We start from the raw sequence: 20,920 nt of genomic DNA on the forward strand, positions 1-20,920 counted from the left end.
TTTCAGTTAAGGTTAAGACGGGTTCTGATTAGAATGTAATTGAGACAAAACCTACCATTCCGGGGGGAGAAGAAGGGGTGGGGGGGCGAAAGGCCTGTGTTTGTTTTGCTGGTAACAAATAATAAAATTGGAAATACCGATTACCGGCCAAGAACACCAACATTAAGACAGGCCAGAAATACAAAATAATGTCTGAAAAGCAGCAAGAAACAAAAGCTACTGGTAATTTATGTTCCAAAATGGGATTACAAAGTAACGTCTAGAAACAGTCATCATCATCATCGTACTCAGTATATCCCACCAATAGCAATGCTATGGTAAGGTCTGAGAAGGGTAAGATGTAGACAGCCTTACCTCTATCCCATAGGGATAGAGAGGCTGCTTCCGGTGAGACCCCCGGCTCGATAGTAGTTTTGCATCAAGCCTTGGACATAAGGCACATAGCACTCAATCATCAGGGACACCGGCTGATTGGTGCATGTGCCTTGATTAACCTTCCGCCACCTTTAACGTTATTTTCACGAGATTAGTAAAATAACGTCAAAATTAGTGCAATTTTACTTTTGCCCACCCGAGGGTTCACACATATATACTTTATATGCGCGCACCGCAAGCAGGGCGTTAACGTCTAGAAACAGTAGGAAACAAAATCTACTGGTAATTTATGTTCCAAATTGGGATTACAAATAAAGCCTTGAATTACATCAATTCAATTCTAGCCAATAAAAAATGGTTAAAAGAATGATATGTATGGACCATACATTTGATTTTATGTGATCTAGTTTCTACTCATCATGTAAACAAGAGAGCCTCGTGCCACTCGACACTATTCCTGTATCTGTAAGTAAGAATGATAAATGTATCTGATATAAATTGAACAAACCCCTCGTCTACGAAAGCAGGTTGTTATAATCTACAAATCTTGAGCGCAGATCCGTTCTACAAAATAATGAAAAAAACGGTTAATTAGCATACAAGCAAGCACATGAACGAACATAAGACATCAAAGTAATTAGAATGAATCAAATGATTTAAGTTTTGGTTATCATAATGCTTGTATTGACGATAACTTTAACATTAAACAAAAAGCACAACATAAGAAGAAAAAAATTCATACTCAAATATTCATATGCGAGTATCATAGATGTTCCCCATGCTGACATGCTAAAAAACCTTGGACCAATTCCTTTATAAAAACCTTTCCAGCCGTCTTCTGCTATCAATGTTTTGATAACTTCGCGTGTAGAGGGTCGCTTTTCGTGTCCCATTACCTTGTATAAACAAAATTAATCAGCACTAATCCTTTTATTATAACAATAAAAGTTACAAAAAAAGAAAATAAACAATGGGACTTGAACAAAATTTGCTTTTTTTTAACACACGTGCCTCACAAACGTTTCAATTACATTAATTAATGAAAAATAAGTGTACCTGTAATCGAGTCTTTATAGTGTCAAGTGGAGTTGTGATTATAGATGCTGCACCAGCTGCAGATATTCCTCCCGCACCTTGAACTACAACTATTGTCCCTTGACTAGGAACCGATCCATCGCCGTCACTTCCATGACCTAACAAACTACATAAAACACGTGTGTTTATGATTTGCTGCAAACCACGAACTGGAAAAAAAGGAAAAAAAATTGGTCACCTCCATATAACACGCTGACTGGACCCATAGCTGGCCCACCAAACAGCACTTGAAGGCGAATAAGTCATAACAGACAAACCAAATCCTCTATAAAGTCCTCTAATTCCATCTTGTTTCAAAACTTTACGGGCAACGTCCAGTCCACCGTTATAGCTCGCATGACCAGAATACCCTTGAACCATCAGCCTTTGACTAATCTATTAACTTTCAATACTCAGAACACATGCACATAAATCTAACATTATACTTGAAAGTAGGCTTGTAGTTGAACCGAACGAACATGAACGGAGCATGTTCCTGTTCGTCTAACTTTAACCAAACAAACAACTCACAAACGTAAAATAATCGAATGAGGTTTTCTTGTTTATGCTCGTTCATCAATTAATTGAACATGCATGTGTTTGTTTATGCTCGTTCGTTAACAGTACAAACAAACAACTCACGAACATAAATGAACGAACAAAACTGAGATAAAAACAGTTAAAAGTAATGTGAAGAACAATGTGTTGAGCCTAAATTGTTATCAAAACTAGACTAAGTTGTAATAAGCTACAATGTTTTAAATGAATATATTAATGAGCGTAAACAAACATAAACTTCCAAATATAAATGAAGGTAAAGAAACAAGCATAAACTATGTTTGTTGGTTTATTAAATAAACGTACTTCCCACCTAACGGTTCATGCCCTGTCGATTAAACGTTCGGTTCATTTACACACCCACTCAAAACAACAACCGAACAATTAACAAACAAGGAATCATACCACATCAATAGGAACAAAAACCCCTTGAGAGCAAAGAGAAGCCGTCATTCCCGCAAGCCCATTAGCAATGGCAGCTTTCGTAGGATCCGAAAGCTTAAACGGTTCGACAATCTTGAAAGCAGCCACTTTTGTGGTCTCTAACGCCGTCATAAATATAACCCTTGCAGGAATGGCACCCGTGATGACCGTCCCAAACCCTCTATACAAACCCGGCACACCTTCAGCCTTTAACAAGCCTCTAATAACCGCATATGCGCTCTTCTCAACGGAATCTTTGGTTGTAACCTGCATCCTAGTCTTTACAACCGATATAGGGTACAACCCAACCGTAAGCCCGGTGAATATCCCAGCTCCCACGACATAAAACTTAGTTTTATCAAGCCTGCATAACAAGACAATATCGGGGAAGGTTCATGCACAAAATAATCTTAACATGAGAACGTAGGAAATAATACCAATCCATCAAAAATGAGAACGTAGAAAACAATATCAACTACAATATCAATCAACATAAGTAATGCTTCATAATAGCAAAGTAAAAAACCTAATAATAACAACAAAAGAATCAAGATTAGCAACAAAATTATAACAGCAAATACTTATAACAGCATAAGAAAAAAACCTAATAATAACAACAAATCCTTATAACGTCTCATAATCGGAAATCAGCAAATACGAACAAAAAATATCAGTAAACACTTATAAAAACAAGCCTAATAATAACAACAAAAGAAACAAAATTAGCAACAAAATAATAACAGCAAATACTTATAACAGCATAAGAAAAAAACATAATAATAACAACAAAATGTAAATCAACAAGTACTTATAACATCTCGTAATCGGAAATCAGCAAATACGAACAAAAAATAACAGCAAACACTTATAAAAACAAGCCTAATAATAACAACAAAAGAATCAAAATTAGTAACAAAATAATAACAGCAAATACTTATAACAGCATAAGAAAAAAACCTAATAATAACAACAAAATGTAAATCAACAAGTACTTATAACGTCTCGTAATCGGAAATCAGCAAATACGAACAAAAAATAACAGCAAACAACTATAAAAACAAGCCTAATAATAACAACAAATTGGTTCTCACCATGTTACGAGTAAAATGTATTTGATCGTAAAACATATAATATATTATTATATTATTGAGGATGTAATTGTAATTGTATAACCAAGGTAACCACCAATGCACATGAATTGAGAAGCGGATGATGTCAAAACAAATAATATTAATATGTGAATTGAATGATGGCTTACTTATCCCAATTAATTTCGGTTTGAGCAAAATAGCCTCCTGTATTGGAACGAGCAGTCTCCATTAAATATTCTATCGGAACAAAACCCTAACAATTAGCCTGAGAAGATCGGAAGAATTAGAAGCAAGAAGGTGGTAGGTGTTAGGGTTCTGAAATTGAAGAGATCAAAGCGTGGGGTGGGTTTAATCGAATAATAATAATAATAATAATAATAATTAGGAAGAAGAAAACGAATGGGGGGATGAGGGATGAAAAATCAGCTGGTGGCTGGTCAATGGGAATGGGTTTATAAGTAGGCTTTGGTTGGTCAAGGTTTTTTTTATAAACACGTGTCATTTATTTTTAGCCGTCCAAAAGTTGAGGAAGGAAATTATTTTATATGTATAACTAGGTTTTTTACCGGGCAGGTCAGATAGCGGGCCGGGTAGGTGAAATATGTTTATGTCACGTCGTAGTTGTACATTACTGTGGTTCGGTTAATAAACATATAAAATATTAAAATATAAAAAAACGATATTTGTTCGGTCGGTAAAACCCAAGTGTTGTCGGTATCAAGCGCTGCAAAAATGAGTTGGTAAAACTTGAGCATTGGTAAAACCTAAGTGTCCTCGGGCGTTGCGACGGTGATTCGGTGCGAATTCGGTCGATTTTGATTATGTTCGCTATGATACTAAAAGTAAACAAAAAGGCCAGTAAACCCGGGCGTCAGTAAAAACCTAAAGTTGTCCATCCTAAGTGTTTCATCCGTAAGTTAAGACGATTAACCGTCTAATTATCAAATTTGAAAAAAAAAACACAGAAACAAAATAGTTGACCACTTTGGGCTGCCACTTCGCCCAATAGAGGCACAACGGCACCCAAGTTTTGAAGTATATATATGTATAATATTGTATACTGGTTTTTAGTCATTCTATCATGGAGTTGTTTTACATTATTTGTTTTTGATATTTATATATATTTTTGGATTTTAATTTTATTTATTGTAAGGAAGTTAATAATATAATTAAGATTTGATAATGAAAGGGTTTCACAAATAAATAAGATGTTGTAACCCAATTTAAAAGCTATCTGGGTTTGGTGAGACCCACATCCGTGAATTCGGATCAAATGTATTAGAAACCTCCATTTAAAAATAAAACAATCAGCTAGCTTGAAAGAATGTAGAAAGACTTAGTATATATATACTAGATTTTATCCCTCGTATTACGGGGGTTATTTTACATTATTCGTTTTTAATATATATATATGTATATTTGGATTTTAATTTTATTTATTATAAGAAAGTTAATAATTAATATACTTGAGGTTTGATGATAAAATGGTTTCACAAATAAATGATATGTTATAATCCGGTTTAAAAGCTATCTGGGTTTGGTGATACCCATTACCTGTTTATTTTCTTTATAATAAAATTGTTTCTTAATTATAAATAATATATTTTTTTAAAATAAAATAGGATATTAATTTTTAGGATATTCCTATTTATAGGATTTTCATATCAAATATTTGATGAAATTATTTTTTTAATATAACGAGATATTATAACCCATTTAAGAGCTATCTGGGTTTAGTGAGACCTTTATTCGTGAATTCGGGTTAAATGCGTGAGAAGCCTTCATTTACAAATAAAGTAATCTGATGGCTTGAGAGAATGGTTGTTTTACATTTTTCGTTTTTTAATATTTATTTTTTGAATTTTAATTTTTTTTATTGTAAGAAAGTTAATAATATACTTAGGGTTTGATGATGAAAGGGTTTCATAAATAAATGATATGTTATAACCCATTTAAAAGCTATCTGGATTTGGTGACCCATGACCCGCTTATGTTTTTTACTATAAAATTGTTTATTAATTATAAATAATATCTTTTTCTTTTTAAATTGGTTATTAAATTTTAGTATATTTTTATTTTTAGGATTTTCATATCAAATAATTGGTAAAATTAATTTTTAATTTAATGAGATGTTATAACCTGTTTAAGAGCTATCTGGTTTTGGTAAAACTCATACCCATGAATTTGGGTTAAATCAATGAGAGGTCTCCATTTAAAAATCAAGAAATCTGGTGGCTTCCATAAAGAGAGGAGCGACCACATCACGACACATAGGATTTTTGAGCTGTTACCATTTTGGCATTGTGTCCCCACGTCTCCCTCCTTCATCGGAGCGGTTAACATCACTGATGCATCATATATCACGGATTGCACACCCCTCAATCTTCTCCCGTAGCCATCGCCGCCGCCGCTAAATAGACTGTCACGACTGCTCAATTCACCGTCACCGCCCAAATTGGCAATTACTACTCTCCGGCAGAACCTTAATTGGCAATAGCCAATAAGCGTGTCACCTGTAAGGAGAAACAAATTTTCATGCTATTAAATTATTTTTAATTGTTATTATTTTTTGGTGAAAGATAGGTTGTGGACTCGTGCTGCTAAAGACCTAAATTGCGTGTTAGTGATCTTAATGATATCAAATTGTAGGTGTTTATTTCCATTTAATATCTATCTATTAACTATGTGCTTGATCTTAAATGTGAATGGCCTAACCCTTGATATTGTCAATCGTTCATGGATCTGTATTTATTTTAGGCTTCTAGCTGCTTTGGTTCCTAACAAATACAAAAGAAAGAAACGAGTACGCTCAAGGGAAGAGGAATGTTTCAGTTTTGTTATGAACTGAACTAAAATGTGTGATTGGTAACTAATTGGCCACCAATTCTTCATTTATATATTTGTGAAATTATCATATATCAGATAAAATAGAATCTCGCTCAAAACACTATCTAGCATATATGATAATAGATGTATATGAACAGTTAATGTTTTCTGAACATGTTCAGGTTAATTTCTTAATTATGACTCGCAGTTGACATTGATTTTCACTCTTTTATGGTACTCATTATGGTATAACAGAGAATATTGAAGAAATCTTCTTAATGACTAAGAGACAATATGTACACGCGATCCAATTTATCTTTCTTTTTTTAACATGCATAGTCTTCTAATATGTTTTCTTGAATCTTGAATCAGAACGCATTGTATTAATCTTTGTGGAGTCAAAATGAAGTGCATGCGGGTCATTGGAAAATTGTATTTGCGGGATCAGTTTCCCTGTTACTGCAATTCACATGGACAAAGTGCAATTTGTAAGATTAGTTAGTCACTTTCTATCTCTTATTGTCTTAATATGTTCAACATTGTTGACTTATAAATTAACATGTTTTCGTGTCCTAAATTACTACAGGATAAGATCTTTTAAAAATCGTCACTCCTATTTCGGTAGCAAGTAGCAACTGGTGATGATCTTTGGTAGCAACTTGATATAGCTTTTGTACTTTACCTAACTCTATTGTTCCTATATGTCAACAGTTTTTTTATAAAGTATCCAACATGACTGACAACGATTGAATAGGAGGCAAGAGCGCATCATGAGACGTAGGTGAAAGGTGAAAAGGAGATGGTGCATTCAACGATTGTAAATTTCTCTACCAAATATGTTGTTAGAAGATTGAGTTCATCCCCTTGCAGCTTGCATGTGATTCTTTTAGAGTAGTCGATCATGTACATACTCATTATCTTCACGATTGTATAATGATATTAAAAATTATATATAAATTGTTTTTGTTTATAATGCAATGCAATGCAATATAGTGATGACGTTATGACGTTAAACTGCCCGGCCACCGGACGGGTATAAAACTAGTTATAATCTGCTTTTGGTCCGCCTAATTTTCTAAAAAAGAACATAAAATTAAACAATGTACAAGAAATTTGATACTGTAATGCATTTAAGTTGTAAAACAATCATAATAAAGAAATTAAGATATATGTCAATAAAGAAATTAAAATATGTCGCCACCCCCAGCCTATCGGGTGCAGACCTGTCTTACCATTGCTACCAGCCACACCACCACCACTGAAGATGGAGGGAAAGTAAGGATGGAGGCCAGGGCGGCAAGATAGCTGTGTTGATCGAAGTGCCTTCGATGCCTAGAGTGACGAATGCAACAGTGGGTGAGTGGCTAGAGATTCCTAACTTCAGTTGAATCACTTCCTTTTTTCCAAGGAATGTAGAATTCGGAGTACGACAATCAAACTCATTAGATTTGGATATTTGATTTCGAAGTTTAACGAAACTGGAATCTAAGTTTCGTTTAACAAAACCCTATTATGATTACTTTTATATCCAATCCAACTTCAACGAGAGAATTCGATGTGGGACAAATGAGAGCGATAAACGACGTCTACATATTTCTGTTCTAAAATGAGAATACAGCCTCAATACAATTCTAGCAAGTAAAAAAAGGTTAAAAGAATAGCATACATTAGCCTTTAAGTAATCTAGTTCTCCTCATCATGTGTGTAATACACCAACCAAGAGAGCCTTATGTCACTTTAACACCATTTGTATCTGTGTATGTATAATCCCCGTCAATGGAAGCCATTCAATGGTTGATTAATCTACAAATCTCGAGCACATATCCGCTCTGAATAGACCATAAAAAACCATTAAGAAATTGTGAATGCTATCAAAGGTTTGCTTATCGCAACGCTTATGTTGATGATTACATAAGCATGCAACAAAAATGCAGAGCATAAAAAGAAAGATTCCGTACTCAAATATTCGTATGCGAGTATCATGGATGTTCCCCAAGCCGATGAGCTTAAAAATCTTGGACCAATTCCTCTATAGAAACCTTTCCAACCGTCTTCTGCAATTAGTGCTTTAATAACTTTTCGTGTGGAGGCTTGACTTTCATGTTTCATTACCTTGTACCAAAACAGTTAGGAGCTACAAACATATAAAATAATATGTAGCACTTACTTTGGGAATAAAGGAATAATAATATAAGAATCCATGATTTTACCTGCAATCGAGTTTTGATAGTGTCGAGTGGAGTCGTGATGAAAGATGCTGCAGCACCAGCGAAGATTCCTCCTGCACCTTGAACTAAAACTACCGTTCCTTGACTAGGAGCAGATCCATCGCCTTTATTTCCATGACCTAACAAACTGCATAAAACACGTTCTTATCATGCTAGTTATACAAACTGAAAAAATAAAGAGAGTAAATGGCAATTTCGTCATTTAGGTATATTCTAACTTGCAGGGTGTGTCCTTAAAAACTAAACTATTTACCAAAGAAATATCCTTTATTTGAAAACTTGCAACATATTACGTCCCTTTGACTAACAGAAGCTAATGTCTTCTGTTAAATCCAGACAAGTGCAATGCACATGAGAATATTTTGGTCATCCTACAGTTTTACCATAGGTGGTGGCTTGTGGGTTGTTTGTAAAATGTGACCAGCCACCACTGGTGAAAGGGTAAATTACCAAAAAATACCCTCATGTCCATCGCATATATCTGCATTTAACAGAAAAAGGTCAATGTCAGTCAGTCAAAGAGAAACACCATATTACAACTTTTCAAATTAAGGATTTTTTTTTTAATTTTTTTGTAAAACACCTTAGTTTAAGGACACAAGTTAGTAGACACCTAAAGGACAAAATCGCAATTTACTCAAAACGAAAAGAAAACTCCTCACTTCCAAATGACGCGCTGACTGGACCCATAGCTGGCCCACCAAACAGCACTAGAAGGAGAATAAGTCATAACAGACAAACCAAATCCTCTGTAAAGCCCTCTGATTCCATCTTGTTTCAAAACCTTGCGTGCAACATCCAGACCACCGTTATAGCTTGCATGACCCGAATACCCTTGAACCATCAACCTTTGACTAATCTGTTGACGTTCAATAGTCAGAACTAACATCCACCCATACATATAAACATAAATCATATTCAAAGGGGCAAAAAAGGTATACCACATCAACAGGAACAAAAACAACTTGAGCAAAAAGAGACGATGTCAATCCAGCAACTCCATTAGCAATAGCAGCCTTTGCAGGATCAGTTAGATTGAACGGTTCAACCATTTTGAAAACAGCCGCCTTTGTGGTCTCTAATGCCGTTAGCAATACAATTCTAACAGGAATTGCTCCTGTGATTACAGTTCCAAAACCACGGTATAAACCCGGGATACCTTCTGTTTTCAGCAACCCTCTAACAACAGCATATGCATTCTTCTCCACAGAGTCTTTTGTAGCAACCTGCAGCCTTGTCTTTACAACAGATATAGGGTAGAGCGCAACCGTAACCCCGCTGAATATCCCAGCTCCTACCACATAAAACTTGGTTTTATCAAGCCTGCATAAGAATAGAAAAACCACTATGATAACTGTACAAATTAGGGGTGTAAACTGCAACAAACCGTGCGGCTCGATCACTTTTTCTAAAGCTCGAGCTGGCCTTGTGAGTCATTTCTTTTAAGCTCAGCTACTCAGGTTTGCTCGCTTATTTCTTATTAATTAATTTATATCTTAATCTTAAATATATATAAACGAAACCTCCCCACCAGATTGTTTTATTTGTAAATGAATGCCTAAATACAGTACAAGTACCTAACGGTACAGTTCTTTGTTTGATAATCCTCAAATAAAATATGAAGTTAAGAATGGAAGTGATTCATATGCAATGTGAAATGATTGCCCTAAGTTCCTATACATATGAAATTTAAGGTAAAACATATTATTATTATTATTATTATTATTATTAAGTAAATCAACGAGAGATTGGTTACTTGTCCCAGTTAACTTCGGTTTGAGCGAAAGATCCTGCATCGGAACGAGCTGTAGCCATGAGTCCTGATTGATAAAAGTGCAATCGGAAGGAAGATTACTCGGACATGATCATTGGCCTCAGAAACTAATCAAATCCAGTAGCCTGGGTTTTATGATACCGATACCAATCGGGTAGGGGAAACCCAAAATCAACTGTCGGAACTGATCCGACTTTCTAAATCAAGTAGTTGGATCGGATCCACCGAACCCGGATGAAGTAACTCGCTCGAGGTTGGCTTGTTTAACCAGACTGGTTAGAGCTAACGTAGATGAACTTAAATGAGTTTATTAGGCCATCGGGTGCTAATTTGGCAAAGATTGATAAGTGGGACACTACCTCTTTCATTAGTTAAGGGTCGTTAAAAGACAATCTGAATTAGAGTAGTAAGGGATTTTGTAATCTTCTGCACTCACACTCAATAATTTAAAAATTGTTTTTAAACTAAAATGGTTTTTAATATCTTAACTCTATAATAAAGGAAAGCAATATAGTGCAGGTAGGGGTGAGCAGAAAACCGAATTAACCGAATCAAAATCGAATTAACTGAAAAAACCGCACGGAAAAAACTGAACCGAGGCATTAACCGACGGTTAATTTTTTGTTTTTTTGAAAAACCGAAATTTCGGTTTCGATTTGGTTATCCATTTTAAAAAACAGAACCAAACCGATTGATGATGATAAAGATTATCAAGATGATGAAGAATGGACTAGACTTTTAAGATAAATAAATAAGATAATGAATATAGACCGGGACTAAACTTTTAATGTTTTTTAATTTTTAAACTCTATTTAGCAACTTTGTATTCGTATAGTTTCACGTAACGCGTGCCTATTTTTGCCTTTTGAATTCTATATATATGTGGACTGTGGTACTCTAACACGTTCTTATACAAACTTAAAATATGCATTTTCATTTATTTATTTTGTTTTTTTCCAATGTCAACACATAATTGAAAAAAAAACAGAAAATAACCGAATCAAAACCGAAATTAACCAAAAAACCAAAAACCGAAAAACCAGAAAACCAAAAACCGAACGGTTTGCATATTCAAATAACCGATTACTTCAGTTTCGGTTTGGGTTTTGCTAATAACCGAACTGAACCGAACCGTACTCAGCCCTAGGTACATGTGTCCCCTCAATAGTTACACAAATTTTTTATTTTCCCGTCCATAATTTATTTTGGGCCTTTTCTATTCCACAGGTTATTGATATTACCATTGCCAACATTCCTTTTTTCCAGTAAAACCTTTTTTGCGATTATCTTCTTCGCTCTCTGGATTCAGTTTTTCATGGTTCTATCAGAATCTGTTAGTAGTTAACAATCACCGCCACTCGTAGACCGGTGACACGCTAACACTCATATACTCTTCTTCTATCATATCAATGTCGTAAGTGGTGTTTAATTTGAACATGTAACCCTAATTTGTCATTAATTTAAAATAATTGATAATTTACAAAAAATGTTTCTGAAAAATAAACGATCAATATTTTTTTATCAGGTTTAAATCGATACCCAATTTCACATGTTAGTGTTGTATGTTGGTAACGATTAGTACAAAGTTTGCTCACCATCATGCTTTTCAACTCTTTTTTTAAGAAAATTGTTTTAGGTTGTTAATATCATGTGTAAATATTGGACTTTGAACATGCTGAAAGATGAATATCCTGCAACCTCATTTTTCGAAGTTTATCTTACTCGTCATTCATCGAATGAGCCTCAATTGTAAAACAAACATATTAATAAGGTTGCTGGCTATGTGTTTACTTGATGAAATTGTGAAAAAAGGAAGTGACCCCGATACTCATAAGTCATAAATAATCTTATAAACTTGAAAAAGGGTTTGTTACTAAACTACTAGACCCTATTTAAAATAAGACTTTTTAAAATCATATTTTATAATCGATTACACAATTTCCCTTTATCTTTTTTTGTATTTTTCTTTTTATGTATTTTGATAAAGTTAACAACCGATTTTATGTTTTCCGGGAGGATTTTAGGTGGTTCTTGAATATGATTCAATCGAGACATACAAGGTAACGTTTTGGATAATTTGTTTTTCTTTAAAATGGACTATTATCATTTAAATGAATTTATTATAGTTATTATATTTGTATTATAAATGGATAGATACTTAATAGGTTGGTGATTTGTTTTTCTTTAAATGAACTATTATGATTTAAATGAATTTATTATAGTTTTATTATTTTCAGACAATTAATAAACGATTTTGTGTTTTCAGGGGGATTATCCAATGTGGTTCTTGGATATGACTTAGTTGAGGCATACAAGGTAATGTTTTGGATGCATTGTTTTATCTTTAAATGAACTGCATGTTTGGTTTTACATATCTGATTTGTAATTTGAAATGAGATCAAACACGATCTCAAATTACTGTATATGTTGCAGTTTTGAAGTTGATAATTTCTACCGAATACAATAACGAAGATTTATTAAAGCTTAAGTATTTAGACTCTAGAGTATGCATATATAAATGAAAGAAAACTCATTCGAATAGCTAAAGAAATAGTCTGTTTGAGCCTTGAGGTAATTTGATTTAAATAATTAAATTAGACAAAGTTGATGTTCAATTGTGAAAACTACTTGCTTTAGTTTATGTTTTGGTGCTGTGATCCTAACAAGGCGACCATGTTTGGGCTTTAACAAAATGTTTAGCATAATTGTTGTAATCAAATTTATAGATATTTAAACATCAGCTAGCAGTGGCTGAGATAAGAAAAATTAAAAAGAAACACTAATCAAGTTGTCATCCTAATTATGGCAAAGATAACTTCAATAAACTCTTAACTAATTATATATCATATCTAATAAGTGCTTCAAATCATTACTATTTGACTCGGACCTCTTCTAAAAAGTCAAGGTATTTTGAATTGTTTGTTAACACGACGTATGTATGACAAAGATAACTTCAATAAACTCTAGCTAATTATATATCATATCTAATAAAGTGAGCAAAAATTTGATTAACCGAACCGAAATTGCAATTACCGACAAAAGCACACCGAAATAATAGACTAAAACTAATAACTGACAGTTCATTTATTTTGTAAAAACAAATTTTAGTTCGGTGTTTCGGGAGATTCTACAACTAAACTGAACTTGACAACAGGATGATTCGGGGACCTAACCACACCGACTTGCATAGATTTTGTTGATTATATAGACCGAAAGTCTTAACCCAAATTCATTAATAAGGGGTTAATTAATCAAAACTTTAGTCCAAGGAGTTTCATACCCAAATTCATTGTTTCGGGTAATTCGTTCATGTCCAAACATTTTAAATCAATTTTATTAATATTAAATGGACAAAAAAACATTTGTAATGACGTTGTCTCGTATTCATTTTGTATATGATCACTAGCCGATGACGATCATCCATTCATCACGCTAATGGTTAGCCTGTACACAAATCAATAGGCTGAAGCACCTGGTTTTCATTAGCTTCTATTTTTCTACAATAAAAATACAAAATGTCATCATTTTACTTTGTAAACGTCATGATGATGATGCTTTAAAATTAATTTAATAGTTAATAAAATAAAAAAGAAAGAAAAACGAAGAGAGAAAATATATTCCAAACATATACACATAACAAAATAAAACATTTACACGTACATATTCGTTAACCATAAACCCTCATGACAAACACTAAATTAGTACGTTCAAGTTTCGCCACTAATTATGAATGCCAGTTGATCATATGGTTAAGAATTATATAGAGGGACGTTGAAATAAAATGTTAGAATAAATATATTTTATATATATTTATATATGGCCCTTATAATTATTTATCTTATTATTGATCATTGACCTAAATAACCTTATGTTTATAACTGGTAAATCCTTGATGGACGGAATTACCCTTACTAACATTAATAGGGTTTCCCCTTGGGTGTATATATAGAGAGCTTATTAGAGAGGTTAATAACTAATGATGAATAATAACACCATAAGAATCATCCCCTACCTCTCTCTCTCAAATCGTGTTCATCAAGAACACCTAATCTCCATCCTAACCATACACCCTAAAGGGGAACTCGATCAGATTAAGAAGATGTCAATCTCAAACATCACTGGATTATCAGGTATTACATATTTCCTTGTTTACATTATATCATCGATTATAGAAACTGATCAACATGTGGTATCAGAGCATGATGTTGATTAATCAGTTTCTTCGATGTCCATAAAAAAAAACTGGAATTAAAATAGGAAACGAGTTTTTGATTAAAACCCTTATGTTTACGGTTTTGATCATCATCATAAAACTGATTGGATCTGATGTTCGTATTACTTCTAACGAATTGTTAGGTCTGATTAAAACCTGTTCATTATAAAAACCTGATTATTTTCGAAATCTGTTTTACAAAACTTTCAGATTTCGATTCCAGTATTAAATCTGATAATATAATCGAAAACAGTTTCGTAAAATTCTTGAAACTGTTCTTGTTTTTTTCGAAGATGTTCTTGAAGAACATCATAATTTTCGAAAACTAACCTTAATTAGGATTAACTTGGGAAAATGAAATCTGTTAAAGAGATAATATTATCTCTAAGTTTAATTTCAAAATCTTTTAAATAAAATAAAAGATATAATTTTGAAATCTTATTAAAATTAGAGATAATCTAAAACTTTAAAGAAATAATATTATCTCTAAGTTTAATTTCAAAATCTTTAATATAAAATAAAAGATATAATTTTGAAATCTTATTAAAATTAGAGATAATCTAAAACTTTAAAGAGATAATATTATCTCTAAGTTTAATTTCAAAATCTTTTAAATAAGATAAAAGATATAATTTTGAAATCTTATTAAATTTTGAGATAATCTAAAACTTTATAACAGAATCTCCCAAATCCCTTAAAATTAGGAAAAGGTTATCAGGTTGATTATTCTTTTCGAATTCTGCTAATGTTGCGAATCAAGGCATCTATTCACAACAACTGGACTCTAATCGCAACAAATGAAATGTTGCGAAATCGCATGATGTTGCGAGAATTACATATTATCTTGCGAGTAACATGTTGCGAATGTCCACTAATTATGTTGCGATCAGAACCTAGCATCACAGAATGTTGCGAAGGGACTAATGTTGCGAAAAGTCACTAATGTTGCGAACCTTAAGATGTTGCGAGTATTACTTAAGATGTTGCGACGAGCTAATTTTGCAAGATGTTGCGAGTATTACCTATTGATGTTGCGATCAGCCCATAAAATCACAGGATGTTGCGAGTACTCTTAATCGCAACAATTATGTTGCGAGTGCTTTAAATCGCAACAATGCTGATTACATCACAACAACTCCATTCGCAACATCTCTCATAACAACATCATTCGCAACATCTCTTATAAAACATCAATCGCAACATTACTTATGACTGCACTGTTCGCAACATCTAAAATCCCCTAACCAAATTCGCAACATCACTTCGAAGAAATCGCAACTTTACTTATATCTTACATGTTGCGAAATGATCAGAAACCCTTATATATAACCTAACTGATTAAGGGGCCCTGCTCCGTTAAATTACTTAACTTAAATAACACTTATAGTTCACTTCTGCCCAACGGTGATGTGTAACCTAATATTGTTATTTAAGTCCAATTAAGTATGTCACTTAAAAGTGTATGTCCTAACATTATCAGACATTCGCATGACTTTAGTTTTGCTTAACTTAAACAACACTTCATGAGTTCACTTCTGCCCAATGGTGATGTGGTAGCTTAACAAAGTTGTTTTAGTCTAACTAAGCATAGTCATCTAAAAGATGAGTATCCTAAAATTGCTAGATACTCAAATGACATTAACTTTGCCTTAAATACCTTAAATGTCTCAATTCTGCCCAACGGTGATTTGTTACATTTATGTATTGCAAACTTACCTTGTGCATAACAACTTGATTGTTCCAATTCTGCCCAACGGTGATTTGTTACAATTATTTTCGCACAAGAATTTTATACTTAAATAATACATTTTCTGCCCAACGGTGATCTATTTTATTTAAGTATAATAAAATTAATTTTGGTGTTATACTTAAAATTATCACATCTTCATAATGATCCTTACATTAATGATCCTTCATTAATGATCCTAATTTCAGTCTGCCTTATTAGATTACCCATAACATAAATCACTCTAAAATTCTTCTATAAAGTTTGAATCTCAAACCTAAATCATCCACTCTTATTACAAAACCTAAGAAGAGTTTTGCTTCTAAAAGGGTTTTATAAAATTTGCCCTTTTGAGTCTTGATTATCCTTAAAGACTTGAAATTCTTACTGCTCATTCTGATAAAAGTATTACAGAAAAACACTTGAGCATAATCAGTGGGATAAATAAATATGTCTCTTATGATAATCAAGAACTCCTTACATGATTCCTATCAGGTGAGCAATTACGGATTCTAAAATTCCTAAGACTAACGTTTTTTTTTTCTATGGAAATAATAGAATCAAAACAATTCCTAAGATGCATGCAAAACACTCTAATTCTAAATAAAAAGGTTAATTGGCATTTGTGAATACATCATAATATTTAATTCCATGACCCATAAACTGAGAGCTTATACATGGAACTTAATGAAGTCTTTTCAGTGTATTACTTTTCCACCAGTACAATTAGATGCCTTAAGAATCAACTATAACACTCAGAAGTACTAAAGGAAACTGAGTGTGTTGCTAGCAATATATGTACAGGAAAAGGAATGCCTAAAATTGAAAATCAAATGTTATTCACCTTATTACCACTAAACCTTAAAAGAGGATAGTTCTAAAGTATTGAAACAAAATACAAGTACTGCTTCCAGCTCTAAGTTCTCAAAGGGAAAGTCTCACTGCAAAATCATGCCATTAGACTAGGCACGAGCAAAGAGACTATCCATACCTCAAGGGAACAGTTGGCTAAGAAAGGTAGTTACCAATTAATGATATTTAACTCCACTAATATTAATATCCCTATTAACACATGTTAGTTGAGTTTAGTTTTATACGTTTCCTTATCAGAAATCGATAATAATTAAGATGAGAGTCAGTGACTCATTTAATGTTAAGGTTGTAAGAACCATAAAAGCTGTTTTGTATTAAGCTTTATGATACCTTAAACATTCTAGAGTTTACTCAGAATTTAGTATCAATACTAAAGCTACATTTTGACAGTTATAAGGTTTTAAATGACCAAAACAAAGTCACTACTAACTAAAACTATCATATTATCGGTCGTTATTATCTGAATAGAAACCTTATAAGATAAAACTAAGCGATGCTACAAATTTCACAACCTTTTGTTATCATAGAAATAAGAATTTAACAAAAGATAAATGAGACTTACGTACTTCATCCATTAAGACCAAAATTTTCATGAGAAATCATGACTCGGTTGACAAAGGATGAATTGCCATTAAATCTCATTCTTAGTGATTTGAAAGCATGTGTTAAATGCCCTAAATATAAACTGGATAAAGGGAGTAAGTGAGGTCCACCATAAGTTAAAATTCACTGCTATTAGTGGAGCTTAGAAGAATATCAACCTGTATCTAATCTGTTTCCTACTGGACAAGTTCTTTAAAGAAATCAATTCATATATACTTATCAGTATTCCTTCTAAATATGTCCTTAAAATTTCTTATGAAATATGGACAATAAGGAAATCAAGTCTAAACTGTATGAAAGTTTCCTATGACATGAATCGCCAAAACTTGTATGGAGTTTTAGAGGCCTAAAAGATCAGTGGGAGCACTGAGTGTCCTTATATGCAAGAGATGGGGGAGAAACAGCTTAATCTACCTCATAAAACATCCCTTGTATAAGACACTGCTCCATTATATCTTGTCTCCTTAACATTTAATGCTACTCCTAACAAATTTTGTTGGATACCTAAATATGGGAAAACTTAGATTTCTTACCAAGACTAATTAATATAATCCTCAATTAGAATTTATTGGTCTTCTGATGTTGACCCTAAGCATGCTGAATTCTTACATATTTCTAAGGTCAGTAGGAGCAGTAAAAGTCCTTATCATAACTTGGCTAAGTACAAGACGCGGGGGGAGAGATTGTCGCTTACTTTAACTCCGATTACACCTCTTGTACACCATACTGCACCAACTCTTACATACTTAGAAACTAATATTGCTCCTAATATACCTGAAAATATGAAACTCCTTATAAACCCAATAATCAACTCAGGAGGTCATCTAGGTCTCAAAGGCCTACTAACTTTGATGATTATGTACCCTACCTGACTAAAGATTAAATGGATTTTGGAAGGTTTAATGATCCTACCTCTTCTAATTAAACCATTAGTATCAATCAATCTTCTAAAATAGTATAACGTTTGGGATTTGGTTGAATTACCTAAAAGGTAGTCATTACTAAACTAAATCTGAATGAATAACGTTAATACACTAAAGGTATGATTGATTGATAAAGGTATACTCAAGAGGGAATAAATTATCAAAGAACCTAGTTCCTTTTCTTACAAAAGGTTACTTTGAGGATCATCACTGTTCTAGTAGCTTATAATAATTTAGAGCTACATTACATGAACATTAAAACAACTTTCCCTAACACTGGCCTACATGTTCGTAAAATAACCTGTAAGTTCTAAACTGAAGGTTAAGAACACTTAGTTTGTAAGTCAATAAAATCCATGTATGGGTTGATGCAAGAATCAATAATGAAATCATAATGCAACTCTCTTCATCAAGAACTAAGTGGATTGATTTACCTACCTCAAGATGAGTGGGAGCAACTAATGTAAACTTGTCCTTATATAGATGACATTCTTTTGACAAGTATATGTTACATGAGTCAAAGTATTGTTAACGCATATCTTGACCTAATCAATCTCGGAGATACCTCTTATTTAATAGTTATCAAAATACACCGAGATAGACTCATTAGTTTTATATGTTTTACATGAAACGGGTCCTTACACTTGTAACATACAATATTGCTCTCCTTTAGAGGCTAATAGGATAAATGAGATTATTTCCTTATGCATCATTAATTAGATGCCTTAAGAAGGTTCAAATCTATACTCGTTTAGATATTGGTCACATTGCTAAACACTAGACTAATTATTTCTATTGTGAAGCATCTGATAAAATATCACAATATCTCTAAGAAACGAGTGTGACATCTGACCCGATCCGACCCGACCCAGGTACCCGTTTCTCTGACCCGATCTCTTTCTTTTTTGATTTAGTATTTATTTATACTTATATTTTACTTTTAATAATAATATATATATTTTCCTTCCCGCCTCTTTCTCTCTCTTTCTTTCCGCCGTCCCGTCCCTCTTCTCTCTTTCCGCCTTCTTTTCCCTCTTGTCGCTGTCCCGCCCTTACGCCTTGTTTCCCTCTTTTTCTTCTAACTCTTTGCTTGTCCTTTGTTCCTTCCCGCCTAAGGTTGTCTGCGCAGCTCCACGCGCCAGACCCCTTACAAGGAATCCTGCGTGAAGACCACCTGTTACAGCGATACGCGAGACGAACTCTTCTCGCAGCGCGCTAAGAATTGTAATTCTTCTCGCAGCGCGCTAAGAACGGTAGTTCTTCCCGCGACGCGCTAAGGATTTGTAGCTCTTCTCGCAGCGCGCTAAGAATCGTAGTTCATCCCTCGACGCGCGAAGAATTTTAGTTCTTCCCGCGGCGCGCTAGGAATTTTAGTTCCTCCCGCGGCGCGCTAAGAAATATGATTCTTCCCGCGGCGCGCTTAGAAATGTAGTTCTTTCCGCGACGAGTTAAGGTTGGCTCTGTCTGCCTTCGCGCTCGCGCTCTCTTGACCTTCTGTGTCAGCCTTCTCGCGCTAAACCCTTTGAGTTTTCTTCTGTTTAATCTAGCCGTTTGCTTTTGTGTTGTCTTATCTTTTGTGCTGTTGACCTAATCTGCTTTATGTCTGAAAAGTTACTTTCGGCGCAGCATGCGCACCAACCCCATTGGTTGGCAGAAAAAGTGACTGACATTATCTTTTGAGATCTGCTTTTTCCATGCTTGACCAGTACCTTTATCTGACCCGCCCATGCCTGTTTACTGTTCCCTGACAGCTTTATCTTGCTCCCTGCAGCTGCCATATCTTTTGATATCTTTTGCTTTTGGAATCTTTTGCTTTTTGAGATCTTTCCCCTTTTTTTCTAGGGATTGTGTTCCCTAGGGTTTCTCTATAAATAATAGTACTATTTTTCCTAACACTACACACACAAAACACTTAATCTCTCCTGTTCTCCTTGCTCTCTCTGCCGCCTCCTCTCTTGCCTCCGTTTTCTCCTCTCCTCTACCCTGCTTTTTCCGGTAATATATTATATATATAATTTACTTATTAATTATGCTAACTTATAATCAAGACTTAAAACAAATCATTAAAACAATAATCTTATTTATAGGTTAACTTGTGCTTGTTTAAAGTCGGTTCTTACTTTATCTTACACCGCATCGTTTATCAAGTGAGTAATCTCGTACCTAATCCCTTTTTATTTTTAATGTTTTGGGATGTTCATGTGTTCATACAAACTTAGAGTCTTAAACTGTT

The 20,920-nt window shown here is 33.7% G+C and overlaps 2 protein-coding genes across 2 annotated transcripts; both read right to left on the reverse strand.

Moving 5' to 3' along the window:
- Positions 1-658: 658 nt before the first annotated feature.
- LOC143594044 (uncharacterized) lies at positions 659-3,762 on the reverse strand. The gene is made up of 6 exons (XM_077073463.1): positions 3,689-3,762; positions 2,413-2,794; positions 1,649-1,845; positions 1,432-1,576; positions 1,118-1,271; positions 659-939 (listed from the first exon to the last, which is right to left on the reverse strand). The coding sequence occupies exons 1-6, from the start codon at positions 3,748-3,750 to the stop codon at positions 914-916; spliced, it is 966 nt and encodes a 321-aa protein (XP_076929578.1). The 5' UTR covers positions 3,751-3,762; the 3' UTR covers positions 659-913.
- Positions 3,763-7,947: 4,185 nt separating this feature from the next.
- On the reverse strand, positions 7,948-10,390 carry LOC143594045 (uncharacterized). Its single transcript, XM_077073464.1, has 6 exons — positions 10,332-10,390; positions 9,517-9,898; positions 9,238-9,434; positions 8,558-8,702; positions 8,306-8,459; positions 7,948-8,176 (listed from the first exon to the last, which is right to left on the reverse strand). Exons 1-6 carry the CDS (start codon positions 10,388-10,390, stop codon positions 8,151-8,153), a joined length of 963 nt encoding a protein of 320 aa, XP_076929579.1. The 3' UTR covers positions 7,948-8,150.
- Between the last annotated feature and the right edge of the window lie 10,530 nt (positions 10,391-20,920).

This window comes from Bidens hawaiensis, unplaced genomic scaffold (genome assembly GCF_021521415.1).
Source record: "Bidens hawaiensis isolate Kalapana, Puna unplaced genomic scaffold, B.hawaiensis_p1.1 tig00043022_1, whole genome shotgun sequence".
In the NCBI taxonomy this organism is placed as follows: domain Eukaryota; kingdom Viridiplantae; phylum Streptophyta; class Magnoliopsida; order Asterales; family Asteraceae; genus Bidens; species Bidens hawaiensis.

What these genes read in the sequence shown, in the direction of transcription:
- LOC143594044 (XM_077073463.1), bottom strand. Translation starts at nt 3,750, where the DNA reads ATGGAGACTGCTCGTTCCAATACAGGAGGCTATTTTGCTCAAACCGAA. An exon ending in CTATAAAGACTCGATTACAG is followed by an intron (nt 1,272 to 1,431) that starts GTACACTTATTT and finishes TGTTTATACAAG; the next exon opens with GTAATGGGACACGAAAAGCG. An exon ending in ACTCGCATATGAATATTTGA is followed by an intron (nt 940 to 1,117) that starts GTATGAATTTTT and finishes ATTATTTTGTAG; the next exon opens with AACGGATCTGCGCTCAAGAT.
- LOC143594045 (XM_077073464.1), bottom strand. Translation starts at nt 10,390, where the DNA reads ATGGCTACAGCTCGTTCCGATGCAGGATCTTTCGCTCAAACCGAAGTT. An exon ending in CTATCAAAACTCGATTGCAG is followed by an intron (nt 8,460 to 8,557) that starts GTAAAATCATGG and finishes TTTTGGTACAAG; the next exon opens with GTAATGAAACATGAAAGTCA. An exon ending in ACTCGCATACGAATATTTGA is followed by an intron (nt 8,177 to 8,305) that starts GTACGGAATCTT and finishes TGGTCTATTCAG; the next exon opens with AGCGGATATGTGCTCGAGAT.